The sequence below is a fragment of the Bombina bombina genome, chromosome 8, assembly GCF_027579735.1.
Source record: "Bombina bombina isolate aBomBom1 chromosome 8, aBomBom1.pri, whole genome shotgun sequence".
In the NCBI taxonomy this organism is placed as follows: domain Eukaryota; kingdom Metazoa; phylum Chordata; class Amphibia; order Anura; family Bombinatoridae; genus Bombina; species Bombina bombina.
The window spans coordinates 38,841,104-38,858,280 of record NC_069506.1 but is presented as its reverse complement, the minus strand read 5'-3'; the positions used below and the strand labels follow the sequence as shown (position 1 = coordinate 38,858,280).

Here is a 17,177-nt window from a genome sequence, read left to right as displayed (position 1 = left end):
ACACATTATCATACATTATTACACATACACTATCATACACACTCATTCAGGCATACACACATTATCCTACATTATTACACATACACTATCATACACACTCATTAAGGCATATACACATTATCATACATTATTACACATACACTATCATACAAACTCATTCAGGCATACACACATTATCATACATTATTACACATACAATATCATACACACTCATTAAGGCATATACACATTATCATACATTATTACACATACACTATCATACAAACTCATTCAGGCATACACACATTATCATACATTATTACACATACACTATCATACACACTCATTAAGGCATATACACATTATCATACATTATTACACATACACTATCATACACACTCATTAAGGCATACACATATTATCATACATTATTACACATACACTATCATACACACTCATTAAGGCATATACACATTATCATACATTATTACACATACACTATCATACACACTCATTCAGGCATACACACATCATACATTATTACACATACACTATCATACACACTCATTAAGGCATATACACATTATCATACATTATTACACATACACTATCATACACACTCATTCAGGCATACACACATCATACATTATTACACATACACTATCATACACACTCATTAAGGCATATACACATTATCATACATTATTACACATACACTATCATACACACTCATTAAGGCATATACACATTATCATAGATTATTGCGCACACACACACACACTATCATACATCATTATCAGCAAAGATCTCCCTTAACAGAAAAAATAAACCTACTTTTGATAAAAACAGATTCTGGGGCCTATTTATTAAAGGTCTTGCAGACCTGATCCGACAGTGCGGATCAGGTCCGCAAGACCTCGCTAAATGCGGAGAGCAATACGCTCTCCGCATTTAACATTGCACCAGCAGCTCACAAGAGCTGCTGGTGCAACGCCGCCCTCTGCTGACTCGTGGCCAATCGCCCGCCAGCAGGGAGCTGTCAATCAACCCGATCGTACTCGATCGGGTTGATTTCCGTTGATTCCTGTCCGCCTCATCAGAGCAGGTGGACAGGGTTATGGAGCAGCGCTCTTTAGACCGCTGCTTTATAACTGGTGTTTCTGGCAAGTCTGAAGACTCGCCAGAAAAACGGCCCTTCAAGCTCCATTCGGAGCTTGATAAATGGGCCCCTAAAAGTTGTTTTATTTTCAAAAGAAATGTTTATTCTCCTCTGTGCAAGTTACACTGTTTTCAGAATATAAAAGAGTGGCTCTAAAATATTTAAAGTAACAGTATATTATACAAAAGCAGCTATTTCAAATGACAAAAAAAGCTAAATAAGTTATTTGCAATCCATTTAATATATTACAGCAGGTAAAATAGAAAATTGGGATACCATTAAAAAGAAGAAAAGTTTACAGTAAACTGTCCCTTTAAGAGTCATGTGGTTTACGGGCATGAACATAGTAAAAACCCTGGAAATCAGCAACATCCTTGCCCAACTGCTTTAATCGTGGTGCAACTTCTATCTTCTCAATTTGGTACCCAGTTTCTATAAGAGCTTTTTCTAGGTACTCTTTTGTCATGGACAGGGCTGAAAACTTCATGTCACCAACATAGTAAAATGTAGCGTTTAGCCCACTCATAAGTACCATGTGACCCCCAGGTTTTATCAGGGTCCTCAGGTTCTTCAGGGCGCTGTAGAACGTCTCTAGATCATTACACGCAGCTTCTAAACACAGACAGCTCAGCAGACAGTCAGCCGGCGGCACAACATGAGGCTCTAAGGGATTCTTTTTGAACACATCACATTTTATCACTCGTTTCACTGTTTGTCTGAGCTTCTCCTCCTTTTTTTGACAGTTGTCACTGTAATAAAGAAACATACATTAAATGTACTATCTATCATCTATCTATCTATCTATCTATCTATCTATCTATCTATCTATCTATCTATCTATCTATCATCTATCTATCTATTTATCTATCTTTCTATCATCTATCTATCTATCTATCTTTCTATCATCAATCCATCGATCTTTCTATCATCAATCTATCAATCTATCAATCTATCTATCTATCTATCTATCTATCTATCTATCATCTATCTATCTATTTATCTATCTTTCTATCATCAATCTATCTATCTATCTTTCTATCATCAATCCATCGATCTGTCTATCATCAATCTATCTATCTATTTATCTATCTTTCTATCATCAATCTATCAATCTATCTATCAATCTATCTATTTATCTATCTTTCTATCATCAATCCATCGATCTGTCTATCATCAATCAATCAATCAATCTATCTTTATCTGTTTGTCTGTCTTTCTATCTTTATCTGCCTGTCTATCCAGTACATAAATATATATATATATATATATATATATATATAAAACACAGGGGCCTAGATTACGAGTGGAGCGCAAATATCGCGCTTCATCCAAGCGGCGTCTTCAATCTTCATCCATCCGGAGCGGAGCGGAGCCATCTTCAGCTCGCATTCTATTGGCTGATCGGAACAGCCAATAGAATGCGAGCTCAATCTGATTGGCTGATTGGATCAGCCAATCGGATTGAACTTCAATCTGATTGGTTGATTAAATCAGCCAATCAGATTTTTCCTACCTTAATTTCCGATTGGCTGATAGAGTCCTATCAGCCAATCGGAATTGAAGGGATGCCATCTTGGATGACGTCACTTAAAGGTACCGTCATTCGTCGGGAAGAAGAGGATGGCTCCGCGTCGGCTCGTCTGAAGATGGCTCCGCTCCGGATGGATGAAGATTGAAGACGCCGCTTGGATGAAGACTTCAATCGGATGGAAGACTTTTTCAGCGCCCCTTGGATGATGACTTCTGCCGCTCTGGATCTCCTCTTCAGTTCCATCGGTGGTTGGCTGGCTGAAGACGGCTAAAGGTCGGATGATCTTCAGGGGGTAGTGTTAGGTTTATTTAAGGGGGGTTTGGGTTAGAGTAGGGGTATGTGGGTGGTGTGTTTTAATGTTGGGGGGGTTTGTATTTTTATTTTACAGGCAAAAGAGCTGTTTTCTTTGGGGCATGCCCCGCAAAAGGCCCTTTTAAGGGCTGGTAAGGTAGTAGAGCTGGTAACTTTTTAATGTAGAATAGGGTAGGGCATTTTTTTATTTTGGGGGGCTTTGTTATTTTATTAGGGGGCTTAGATTAGGTGTAAGTAGCTTAAAATTGTTGTAATATATTTGAAATGTTAGTAAATTATTTTTTTTAACTTAGCTTTTTTTATTTTTTGTACTTTAGTTAGTTTATTTAATTGAATTTAATTGTAGTTATTTGTAGCTAATTTATTTATTTAATTTAATGATAGTGTAGTGTTAGGTTTAATTGTAACTTAGGTTAGGATTTATTTTACAGGTAATTTTGTATTTCTTTTAGCTAGGTAGTTATTAAATAGTTAATAACTATTTAATAACTATTCTAACTAGCTAAAATAAATACAAAGTTACCTGTAAAATAAATATAAATCCTAAAATAGCTACAATGTAATTATTAATTACATTGTAGCTGTCAGCCGCTCAGGAATCAATCCGGGATGTAACCCAACTGCTAGCGTGAATTGAAAGCACACGCTAGCACACTGAGAAATATCCAGGACGTGACCCACTCAGGAAGCAGATTAGAAGATAACAAAAATGAATATTGTTCCAGAATGCAGGAAAGCCACAAAGGATAAAACGTCCCTTTAAGTAGTACAAAGAACAAAAAGGAAATGCTCTTACTTGAAGCTTCTGAAAAAGGTCCTCTTTAGCAGGCTAGTAAAACAAAGGAAAAGTTCTCTTTTGCAGCTTGTAAAAGTATAATGTCCCTTTAAGCAGGTTTATAACAAACAGAAAGGCAAAGTTCTCTTTTGCAGCTTGTAAAAGTAAATGTCCCTTTTAAGCAGGTGTATAACAAACAGAAAGGCAAAGTTCTCTTTTGCAGCTTGTAAAAGTAAATGTCCCTTTTAAGCAGGTGTATAACAAACAGAAAGGCAAAGTTCTCTTTTGCAGCTTGTAAAAGTAAATGTCCCTTTTAAGCAGGTGTATAACAAACAGAAAGGCAAAGTTCTCTTTTGCAGCTTGTAAAAGTAAATGTCCCTTTTAAGCAGGTGTATAACAAACAGAAAGGCAAAGTTCTCTTTTGCAGCTTGTAAAAGTAAATGTCCCTTTTAAGCAGGTGTTGTTTAACAAAGAATAGGTTTAAAGGTAAAGGCCAAAGCAAGGTCAGGCAGGCAGAAGTCAATGTCCAAATATCAGCAAGTAGGGATTAGGCAAGAGGCTTGGTCAGGCAGGCAGAAGTCGGTACACAGAAGAACAAAACTGATATGGTACTCACAATCCAGGGAAACAACAAACGGGCCCAGATTCAGATCTCCCGCCGAGATTTAAAGGGCAGAGCGTAACCGTCATCAGAGGGGTGTCAGAGAAAGCGTCATGTTGCTAAGCAACATGACGTCAGAGACACAGAGGAGTTCCGGGAGCCGCGGCGACACGGCGATGAACGGAAGCGTTCATGACAGCACCCCCTCCTCAAGGACCCCTCCGGGGGACAGGACCAGGTCTATCAGGATGAGTCTTGTGGAAGGACTTGACCAATATAGGAGCATTTACTTGATGAGCAGGTTCCCAAGAACGTTCCGTGACTGGATAACCCTTCCAATGAATGAGATAATACAATTTCTTGCCCCGCAATTTGGAATCTAGAATATGGCTGATCTCAAACTCAGGATGTCCATGCACCAATAACGGTGGAGGTTTAGAAAAAGGCTTAGAATACCTGTTAAACATCACAGGTTTTAAAAGAGAAACATGAAATACCGGATGGACTTTGAGAGACTTGGGTAAAGCTACCCGATAAGCAGTGGAACATACCTGACCCAGTATTCGGAAAGGACCCACATATTGTGGTCCCAATTTGTTAGAAGGTTGTTTCAGGCGAAGAAATCGAGAGGAAATCCAAACTTTATCACCAGGGCGATATTTGGGAGCCTTTTTCCGTCGAAGATCCGAAAAGAACTTGTAACGTCTAGAAGTTACAGAAAGAATACGATGTATCTTCTGCCAATGTCGAGTTAATCTTCGGGCTGTAAGATCAGAAGCAGGATTCACTGTGGAGGAAGTATGCAAAGGGAATGTCCTAGGCTGATATCCATAAGCTGCATGAAAAGGAGAAGTCTGAAGGGAGGAATTGTACCGGGCATTATGGGCCAATTCAGCCAAAGGAAGGTAAGAAGTCCAGTTTGAATGATAATGATCCACATAATGTCTAAGATATGTTTCAAGACACTGGTTTACTCTTTCAGTCTGACCATTCGATTGTGGGTGGTGAGAAGTAGAGAGAGATATAGTAGTACCAAAATGTTTACAAAGTGACCTCCAAAATCGAGAAACGAATTGTACCCCTCTATCTGAAACAATATCTAGAGGAAATCCATGGATTCTTACAATATGTAGAATAAAAAGTTCAGAGAGTCTTTTGGCAGATGGTAATCCTGGCAAGGGTACAAAATGAGCCGTCTTAGTGAACCTGTCGACCACCACCCAGATAGTATTGTTCCCAGTGGACAAGGGAAGATCAGTAATAAAGTCCATGGATACATGAGTCCAAGGCTGGTGAGGTATAGGCAATGGTTGGAGTAATCCTGAAGGAAGTTGGCGTGGGGTTTTGTTCATGGCACATTGTGTGCATACTGAGACGTAATCCTTCACATCTTGAGAGAGTGTAGGCCACCAGACATGTTGTTTGAGGTTTCGAGTGGTAATACTGATGCCAGGATGTCCAGAAAGGGGACTATCATGAGCCCAAAATAAAATCTTGGAACGAAGGCGTTCAGGAACAAAGAGTAAACCATTGGGAGGTTTACAGGACAAAGGAAGATGCTCTTGAGCGGACTGTAATTCTTGTAACCAAGAAGTTGTTAACTGGGCAATGACTTCATGAGGTTGGAGAATGGTACCAGACTCAGGAACTGGGGTATCTTGAAATTGTCTGGAAAGTGCGTCTGCTTTAATATTTTTTGATCCAGGTATGTAAGACAAATTATAGTGAAACCGAGAGAAGAATAAGGACCAGCGTGCTTGCCTGGAATTTAGTCGTTTGGCTGTTTGGAGATACAGAAGGTTCTTATGATCAGTAAGTATAGTAAATGGCAAAGAAGTACCTTCCAGCCAATGTCTCCATTCATCCAATGCCATCTTGATGGCAAGCAACTCTTTATTCCCTACGTCATAGTTAAATTCGGAAGGAGTGAATTTTTTAGAGAAAAAAGCAACAGGATGAATCCTTCCAGTCTCTGGTATTCGTTGAGACAGAACCGCTCCAGCAGCAACAGAGGAAGCATCCACCTCCAGAATAAATTGAAACTCAGGATTTGGATGACGAAGGATAGGAGCTGAGGAAAAAGCTTCTTTGAGAGATTCAAAAGCTTCTATAGCCTCAGACGGCCATACTTTACAGTTTTGTCCTTTTCTTGTGAGAGAAGTAAGAGGAGAAGTAATAGTAGCAAAATTCTTGATGAACTTTCTGTAATAATTGGCGAAGCCTAGGAAACGTTGTAAAGCCTTCAAAGAATCAGGTCTAGGCCAATCCAAAATGGCAGAAAGTTTAGTAGGGTCCATTTCGAATCCAGATGCCGATATTACATAACCCAGAAAGGGTATGGATTTTTGATGGAAAGAACATTTCTCCAGTTTAGCAAACAGATGGAATTCTCTTAGACGTTGAAGTACTTTCTTGACGTGGTGCACATGATCTTGGTGGTTCTGAGAAAAAATTAAGATGTCGTCCAGATATATGATAACAAAAATATTCAAAAAATCACGAAAGATCTCATTTACAAAATGCTGGAAAACCGCCGGAGCATTGCATAGCCCGAAGGGCATGACCAAATATTCATAATGCCCAAATCGAGTGTTAAAGGCAGTCTTCCACTCATCTCCTTTGCGTATACGGATCAAGTTGTATGCACCACGTAGGTCGAGTTTGGTGAAAATGGTGGCTCCCTGAAGATAAGTAAAAAGTTCAGGAATAAGGGGCAGAGGATAACTGTTCTTGATGGTAATCTGATTCAATCCACGATAATCAATACAGGGTCTTAATCCGCCATCCTTTTTTCCCACAAAAAAGAAACCAGCCCCTACAGGGGAAGAGGAGGGTCGAATAAATCCTCTAGCCAGATTGTCTTTTATATATTCTTCCAGAGCCATGTTTTCTGGTTTAGAAAGTGGATATGTCTTGCCTTGAGGATAGGCAGCCCCAGGAAGGAGGTCAATGGGACAATCAAAAGGGCGATGAGGAGGAAGACGTTCTGCTTCTTTTTTGGAGAAGACATCCACAAAGTCATGGTAATGCATAGGTAAGGATTCCGGAGTTTCAACTGTGAGAGCAATAGTGAGTGGTAACTTAGTAATCTTTTGAAGACATTTAGTCTGGCATGTAGATCCCCAGGAAGTGAGTTCACCGAAAGTCCAAGAAAAAATGGGATTGTGAATCTGGAGCCAGGGTAATCCCAAGATAATGGGAAATTGCGGAGTGGGAATGACATCGAAACAAATTGTCTCAGAATGAAGTATTCCTACGGTGAGGATTAAGGGTTGAGTAGAAAACTGAATGTATCCAGAACCCAAAGGATCTCCACTGACCGTAGAGACTGAAATGGTATACTCCTTCTTTAGTAAGGGTATAGAATGAGTAGAAACAAATGTAGAGTCAATGAACACACCTCCAGCACCAGAATCAATTAGAGCTTGGGTATAGATCTTCTTATGTCCAATTAGAAGAGTTACTGGAACAAAGAGTTTCTTGTATAGGGAATGACCACTATTTTGGCTTAACTCAGTTCCCTGGACTAGAGTTAAGCCCTGGCTTTTACTGGCCTAGTAGGACAATCCCTTAATAAATGTCCTTTAAGGCCACAGTACAGACATAAGCCAAGAGTCCGTCTTCTTAAGCGTTCAGTCTCAGTTAATTTTATACTTCCTACTTCCATGGGTTCAGCCTGATCAGTAGTAGGAGAGGCTGGAGTGACTGGATTAGAAAAACGAGGAGCTAAACGAAAAGGAGTTCGAGTGGAAGTCCTCTGTGTTCTATCCTTTTCTTGTTGGCGTTCACGAAACCTGGCGTCGAGACTGATACAGAGATTTATTAAGGCTTCTAAGGACTCTGGAAGTTCACGATACACCAATTCATCCTTGAGACGCTCAGAAAGTCCTTTACGGAAAGCGGCTCTGAGTGCTCCCTGATTCCAAGTGGTTTCAGAGGCAAGGGTGCGGAACTCAATTGCATATTGAGAGACTGGTTGATTTCCTTGACGTAAATCCAGGAGAGTTGCTTCAGCAGCGGATGACCTTCCAGGTTTATCGAATACGTTTGAGAATGTAGATAGAAATGTATCAACATCCAACAGTATAGGATCATTCTTTTCTAGCAAAGGTGACACCCAAGCCAAGGCTTTTCCTTTCATTAAGGAAATAAGAAACGTGATTCTAGAAGAGGCAGTAGCAAAGAGAGTAGGGCTATTTCGGAAATGAAGACGGCATTGATTCAAAAAGCCTCTACATTCTTCAGGATTCCCATCATATTTATCCGGAAGAGGAATCCTGGGACTTAGTTGTACCTGAGACTGATTGTTAGGAATCGGAGGAGGTAATGCCTCAATCGGATTTGGATTGGGATTAGGATTGGGAGGTGCGGTAGCAACCAAATTTTGTAATAGAGCAGTAATTTGATCAAGTTTAGTGTCCAGAGACTGCAAGTGAGTGGCATGAGAACCCAAGAGCTGTCCCTGGTGAGCCACGGCCATAGATAATTCAGTGGGGTCCATTTTTATGGCCCGTTTGTAATGTCAGCCGCTCAGGAATCAATCCGGGATGTAACCCAACTGCTAGCGTGAATTGAAAGCACACGCTAGCACACTGAGAAATATCCAGGACGTGACCCACTCAGGAAGCAGATTAGAAGATAACAAAAATGAATATTGTTCCAGAATGCAGGAAAGCCACAAAGGATAAAACGTCCCTTTAAGTAGTACAAAGAACAAAAAGGAAATGCTCTTACTTGAAGCTTCTGAAAAAGGTCCTCTTTAGCAGGCTAGTAAAACAAAGGAAAAGTTCTCTTTTGCAGCTTGTAAAAGTATAATGTCCCTTTAAGCAGGTTTATAACAAACAGAAAGGCAAAGTTCTCTTTTGCAGCTTGTAAAAGTAAATGTCCCTTTTAAGCAGGTGTATAACAAACAGAAAGGCAAAGTTCTCTTTTGCAGCTTGTAAAAGTAAATGTCCCTTTTAAGCAGGTGTATAACAAACAGAAAGGCAAAGTTCTCTTTTGCAGCTTGTAAAAGTAAATGTCCCTTTTAAGCAGGTGTATAACAAACAGAAAGGCAAAGTTCTCTTTTGCAGCTTGTAAAAGTAAATGTCCCTTTTAAGCAGGTGTATAACAAACAGAAAGGCAAAGTTCTCTTTTGCAGCTTGTAAAAGTAAATGTCCCTTTTAAGCAGGTGTTGTTTAACAAAGAATAGGTTTAAAGGTAAAGGCCAAAGCAAGGTCAGGCAGGCAGAAGTCAATGTCCAAATATCAGCAAGTAGGGATTAGGCAAGAGGCTTGGTCAGGCAGGCAGAAGTCGGTACACAGAAGAACAAAACTGATATGGTACTCACAATCCAGGGAAACAACAAACGGGCCCAGATTCAGATCTCCCGCCGAGATTTAAAGGGCAGAGCGTAACCGTCATCAGAGGGGTGTCAGAGAAAGCGTCATGTTGCTAAGCAACATGACGTCAGAGACACAGAGGAGTTCCGGGAGCCGCGGCGACACGGCGATGAACGGAAGCGTTCATGACAGTAGCTATCTTAGGGTTTATTTTACAGGTAAGTATTTAGTTTTAAATAGGAATAATTTATTTAATTATAGTGTAGTGTTAGGTGTAATTGTAACTTAGGTTAATTTTTATTTTACAGGTAAATTTCTCTTTATTTTAACTAGATAGCTATTAAATAGTTAATAACTATTTAATAGCTATTGTACCTAGTTAAAATAAATTGTAATTTGCCTGTAAAATAAAAATAAATCCTAAGATAGCTACAATATAATTATTATTTATATTGTAGCTATATTAGGGTTTATTTTAAAGGTAAGTATTTAGTTTTAAATAGGATTAATTTAGTTAATAAGAGAAATATTATTTAGATTTATTTAATTAAAGGGACAGTAAACCTTAAAAAAAATGTTATATAATTCTGCACATAGTGCAGAATTATATAACATTACATTAGCCAAACATTTTAAATCATAATATTGCCTTTTTATTTTTAAAAAATATCGCCGTTTTACAGACCCGCTCTCTGGGCTCTGCTGAGCGGGTCTGTTGTTTTTACTGAGCGCATCGGGCCAGCTGTATAGTCACAGCCCGGCCCGACCGCGCCATTAGACACAATGCAGCTCGCTCCTGCTCTGTCTGACAGCGGGAGCGAGCTGCATTGTGTCTAATAGCGCGGTCGGGCCGGGCTGTGACTATACAGCTGGCCCGATGCGCTCAGTAAAAACAACAGACCCGCTCAGCAGAGCCCAGAGAGCGGGTCTGTAAAACGGCAATATTTTTTAAAAATAAAAAGGCAATATTATGATTTAAAATGTTTGGCTAATGTAATGTTATATAATTCTGCACTATGTGCAGAATTATATAACATTTTTTTAAGGTTTACTGACCCTTTAATATTTAAGTTAGGGGGGTGTTAGGGTTAGTGTTAGACTTAGGTTTAGGGGTTAATCATTTCATTATAGTGGCGGCGGTGTGGGGGGGCAGGATAGGGGTTAATACATTTATTATAGGTGGCGACGGTGTAGGGGGGGCAGATTAGCGGTTAATAAGTTTAATATAGGTTGTGGCGGGGTCCGGGAGCGGCGGTTTAGGGGTTAAACTATTTATTTAGTTGCCGCGAGGTCCGGGATCCGCAGGATAGGGTTTAATAACTTTATTATAGGTGGTGGCGGTATAGGGGGGGCAGGATAGGGGTTACTAGGTATACTGTAGGTGGCAGTGGGCTCCGGGAGCGGCGGTTTAGGGGTTAATACATTTATTATAGTTGCGGTGGGGTTTAGGAGCGGTGGTTTAGAGGTTAATAACTTTATTTAGTTGCGAGGGGTTCCGGGGGCGCCGGTATAGGGGGTAGAACAGTAGTTAGTGTGGGTGCTTAGTAACAGCATGTCAATAAAGCTGTAAAAAAGCCGAAGAGCAGCGAGATAGGATGAGTGATAACTATCACAGTCCGCTGCTCATCGTCCCGTACTTGGTGCACGGCTTTTTGACAGCTTTTTTGATAACTTTGGCGTGATTTTTCAGGTCCGCGGCGGCGATGGTAGGCGAGCTTAGGTGGGCGTATTGGGCCGGCGAAGGCAGGTAAAGTAGACACATTAATAACTAGAGGCCAGAGTACCATGTCTTCTCATTGGTCATTGGACGATTACACTGAAGTGTTCACAGCTATTTTCCATACACTGGACTAAAGTATTGTAGATTTGTTTACTAGCAATGAAATAAATTAAGAAAATGTCTATTTATTTTTATTCACCTGTTCCCTTCCATCTCACAAACCCATTTGACAGCTGAAGACCAATCAAAAGCTCTGGGATCATTCTTTAACCATTTTTTGATTTCCGTGAGGTTTTGAGGAAGGTAGTCAGATGTAATTATGTTCTTAAAGACTTCACAGGCTGACAGGAGGTGGTAAATGCTCGATCCGGCACCAATGTCAATCAGGGTGTTACCTTCAACTCCACCTTGTAAGCAAAAACAAATACATTAGCCTGACATCTGCAGAATAACATCTTGTATAATGTCTATTAGTGACCCTGAATTTAATTAGAAAAAAATAATTCCAAAAGTAATATATAGATAATATGGCCAAATGGTTTGTGGCCATCCCTACTAATTATTAAGTTCAGGTGTTTCAGTCACACTCATTGTTTACAGGTGCATACAATCCAGCAAATAGCCATGAAATCTTCCTAGCCCAACATTGGTAGTACAATGCGTTATACTAAAGATCTAAGTGACTACATGGCACTGTCATTGGATGCCACCTTTTCCCTAAGTCAGATTGTGAAATGTCTGCTCTACTAGATCTGTTCCGGTCATTGTTAGTGCTATTATTGTGTAGTGTCTAGTAGTAACAACAGCCCAGCCATGAAGTGATAGACCACACAAACTCACTGAGCTGGGCAGCTGAGGACAGAAGCTCATAGTGCATAGCAATTACCTATCATCTGTTGTAGCACTCACTACAGAGTTCCATAATACCACTGGAAGCAACATCAGCACTAGAACGGTGTGCCCGGAGCTTCAGACAATGGGGCCTATCTATCAAGCTCCAGATAGAGCTTGAGGCCCCGGGTTTCTGGCGAGCCTGCAGGCTCGCCAGAAACACCAGTTATGAAGCAGCAGTCTAAAGACCGCTGCTCCATAACCTGTCCGCCTGCTCTGAGCAGACATCGCCGCAATTCAACACGAACCGCTGCTCCATAACCTGTCCGCCTGCTCTGAGCAGACATCGCCGCAATTCAACACGAACCGCTGCTCCATAACCTGTCCGCCTGCTCTGAGCAGACATCGCCGCAATTCAACACGAACGAGTACGATCGGGTTGATTGACACCCCCCTGCTGGCGGCCGATTGTCCGCGATTCTGCAGGGGGCGGCGTTGCACCAGCAGCTCTTGTGAGCTGCTGGTGCAATGCTGAATATGGAGAGCGTATTGCTCTACGTATTCAGCGAGGTCTGGCGGACCTGATTTGCACTGTCGGATCAGGTCCCCCAGACTTTGATAAATAGAGGCCAATGGGTTTACATGGCTGAGCACAAGCCTCACATCAATATGTGCAATGCCAAGTGTCTGCTGGAGTACTGTAAAGTACACTGCTACTGGACTCTGGGGCAGAGGAAATTTGTTCTCTGCAGTCATGAACCACACGTCACTATCTATCAGTTTGATAGAAGAATCTGGGTGTGGTGGATGCCAGTGCAATGCCAGCTACCAGAATACATACTGTCTACTGGATGAGGAAGAATAGTCTTGGGGGTCCATTTATCATTGTGCGGACGGACATAATCCACTATAGCGAACCATGTCCGCTGCACATCGATAAATGCTGACAGCATACGCTGTCGGCATTTATCATTGCACCATCAGTTCTTGTGAACTGCTGGTGCAACGCTCCCCCCCCTGCAGATTTGCAGCCAATCGGCCGCTAGCAGGGTGTCAATGAGCCCGATCGTATTCGTCTTTTGTAGGCTTGTGTTTCTGCTGAGCCTGAAGGTTTGCCAGAAACACATTCATCAAGTTCCGTTTGGAGCTTGATAAATAGACCCCATGGACTGTTTTTCAGGGTTTGGGATGGGCCCCTTTGTTCTAGTGAAGGGTTATCTTAAAGGGACATGCAATCCAAAATATTTATTTCATGAAAAATGTTCTAATTTACTTCTATTATCAAATATTCTATGATCTCTTGGTATCTTTTGTTGAAAAGCAGGGAAGTAAGCCCAGGAGAGTGCATGCCTCTGGAAAACTATATGGCAGCAGTTTTGTAAGAATGTTATCCATTTGCAAGAGCACTAGATGGCAGTACTATTTTCTACCACTTAGTGCTCCAGACAACTACTTAGGTACCTCTTCAACAAAGAATACCATGGGAATGAAGCAAATGTGATTGATTAAATTGTATGCTAAATTAAAACTGTATGCCTTACTAAATACATTTTATTAGCATAGTATTCAGGTTATTCCCCACCTCGCTCTAGTCATGTTAGCTGCCGTGTTGAAATCTTTTACATCATTCCAATGCTGACCTGTTTGCACATGTGCATAAACTCTCCTTCAGATACCTGTAATGTAATCTATGTTCCAAAATGACACCACCCATTTTTAGAGGGAGGTACATGAGTGTTTAATGTCCCTTTACTGCTCATGGTTTTAGAATATGATGTTCAACTAGCACATGTGTGTGACAACTCTCTTGTCTTCTTTCAACGCACTCCTCTAGCCCACCTGCACCACCCCCTTTGTTTCTGTTTAGTGCTCAAGACTTGGCAGCCTACTTTACAAACAAAACGCATACAATCCGAAGCAACATCCCAACGCAAGCCTGCAATCTTCCATCCCCACCCCCAGTCACCTTCTCTGCCACTCTATGCATCTTCCCCCCAGCTCCGCCACTCTGTGCATCTTCCCCCCAGCCACTGAGAATGAAGTTTGTTCCTCACTGTCTTCCTCACGCCTCACTACCTGCCCGCTTGAGCATATCCCTGCACATTTAATACCTTTTCTGTCTTCCACCCTCACTCCTGCTCTTACTCACATCTTTAACCTACCCTTTTTTCATCTTCTTGCCCCCAATTGTCCTGCAAACTGCTGCTCCATACTACTGCTTCCACTAACATTGAAACTCCTGGAAAAACTAGACCGCCTAACCCACTTCCTGTCCTCCAACTCCTTGCTTGACTCCCTGCAATCTGTCTTCTGTCCTCAGCACTCAACTAAGACTGCCCTCACCAAAATTACTAACAATCTTTCTTTCTGCTAAAACTAACAGCCACTACTCTGCTGCCTCAGAGATACACTTGACTCCAAACTTCCCTTCATCATCCACCTCCAACTGCTCTCTTCACCCTGCCACAATGCCTCTGCCAGGTTAATCCAACTGTCCTGCCTGCCACTCTGTATCTGCTGCACCTCTCTGTCATTCCCTTCACTGGCTCCCCATTCACAGCAGAATTAAATTCTAAATTCTCACCCTGAACTGCAAAGCCCTGACCAATGCTGCCCCCCACTTCCTGTCCTCCCAACAAATATACTCCGGCCCGCCCCCTAAGAGCCAACAAAGACCTGCTCCTTGCATCTTCTATCATCACCTCTTCCCAAGCTAGACTGCAGGACTTCTCTCGTGTGGCACAAACCTACTTGAACACACCTCCTCGTATTCTCAGACATTCCCCTAATCTGCCTTCTTTTAAATGCTCCCTAAAGACATTTATGTTCAGGAAAGCCTATCACCTAACTCAGAAACAAATTAATTGCACCTACCTAACAATTGCCCTCATCTAACTCTACATTAATATAATTCTCACCCTTGCAATTCTCACCTACTGTTTTTCACCTTCCTACACTTCTAGATTGTAAATTTCTTTGTCAAATGTTATCTTGTCTCTTACAACTATTGTATATTTGTTTTACTCATATCAGTTGTACCCATGGACAGTGCTGCAGAATAAGTTGGTGCTTTATAAATATAGTATAATAATAATGGTCAGGTGTCCACATACTTATATTTGTTATGTATGGACTTAATTATATTTTTCAACTCCCAAAATAGCACTTGCAGACTTATTTGAGAAATTATGGTCCAGAAAATACAAGAAACATTTTGATTCCTAAAAATATAGCTAAATGTTTTACAGGACAACAGTAACCATATCGGCTCTTATGCAAAACTGTCATAGAATGAACTTGTTTCCATAATATGATGTAATTTATCTAGTCCACTGATCATTTATATGGTAAAGAGGTTACTTATGTTTATACTTGTTATGAGTTATAGGCAATTAATAATCACTGTGAGATGACATCTTAGTATATTTACTTCCCCTTTTATGATATATATGCTAAAAACTGCCAAGTGGAACTTATTAATGAGCTGTTACCTGTTATATTGTGTGATTAGATTTCAAGGGAACTAACTGTATGAAAAGGTTAACTAATAAAGCTATCACATCTTAGGACACAATGGCACACGGAAGCTACCTGCACAAGGTAAAACTCTGTACTGCTCAACTGATGAAGTATCTGATTGGCTACATGGTGCAATGGACAGAGAAATAAAAATTATATTTTTTAAGTGTCTTCTGCTCTATTCAAAAGTTGAGTTTGCAATAAAGTTAGTAACAGTGTTATATAGTGCACAAGAAATGTGCACATACCTCAGTATGCTCTCAAGGAACTTAGTTTCAACAGAGTAGACCAAGAGAAAGAGGGGACATTTTATATATTTTTTAAACATGTATACTCTGTTGGAATCATAAAAGTTTAATTTTGACATTCTTGTCCCTTTAAAAATAAAATTAAAGGGGCAGTCTACTGCAGAACTATTATTGTTTAAAATGATAGATAATCCCTTTATTACCCATTCTGCAGTTTTGCATAACCAGCACAGTTATAGTAATAACCTGTGTGATTACCTTATATCTAAGCCTCTGCAGACTGCCCCCTTATTTCAGTTCTTTTGACAGACTTGCATTTTAGCCAATCAGTCCTGACTCATAAGTAACTCCATTGGCGTGAGCACAATGTTATCTATATGCCACACCTGAACTAACGCCCTCTAGCTGTGAAAAAACTGTCAAATGCATTCATTTTAGAGGCAGCCTTCAAGGGCTTAGAAATTAGCATATGAGCCTACTAGGGTTAGCTTTCAGCAAAGAATACCAAAAGAACAAAAAAAAATTGATGATAAAAGTAAATTAGAAAGTGGATTAAAATTGCACACCCTATCTAAATCATGAAAGTTTAATTTTGACTAGACTGTCCCTTTAAATAAAAAAAAATGAAAATAAAACAGAAAAAAACTGTGTCGGGAGTATGAGACTGTTCTTGCATCAGACACTTGTGCACACAATTGATGGTGATAAAACCACTGTATATATTGCAAATAACATTTATAGCTGTAAATATAGCATTACACATGAGATTATTAGCATTTATAGAATGTTACTGTCTAGTTTAAGAATTTCTGCATATAGTTTTATTAAATAAAACATCCTGTAACTATACAGCTCACAATAATTTAGTAATATACCTGAAGTAAATGTGTCATGAAGTTTTTTTAATGCAAATCCCCTCCATTCTGCAACCAGCACTCCTTTTCCTGCAGCATGATATCTATTGTAATAATCAGCTGGATTAAATTCTTCATTATATTGTTGTTTAGTGAGATCCAGTTCCATGTTTTGTTTAATTCTCTTGCAAGAGCAATATCCCTGCCCTTTACAAATGTGACTGTATTTATACTCTTAGAAAACACTGACGTAGGGAAAACAGCTTTTTTAAAAGTGACAAATCAGGTTCCCTCTAAATATCAGGATGTACTGTTTGCTATAAAATA

General features: G+C 40.3%; 1 protein-coding gene across 1 annotated transcript; it reads right to left on the bottom strand.

Moving 5' to 3' along the window:
- Positions 1-1,362: 1,362 nt before the first annotated feature.
- On the bottom strand, positions 1,363-17,019 carry LOC128638794 (nicotinamide N-methyltransferase-like). Its single transcript, XM_053690928.1, has 3 exons — positions 16,872-17,019; positions 11,598-11,805; positions 1,363-1,887 (listed from the first exon to the last, which is right to left on the bottom strand). The coding sequence occupies exons 1-3, from the start codon at positions 17,017-17,019 to the stop codon at positions 1,452-1,454; spliced, it is 792 nt and encodes a 263-aa protein (XP_053546903.1). The 3' UTR covers positions 1,363-1,451.
- Between the last annotated feature and the right edge of the window lie 158 nt (positions 17,020-17,177).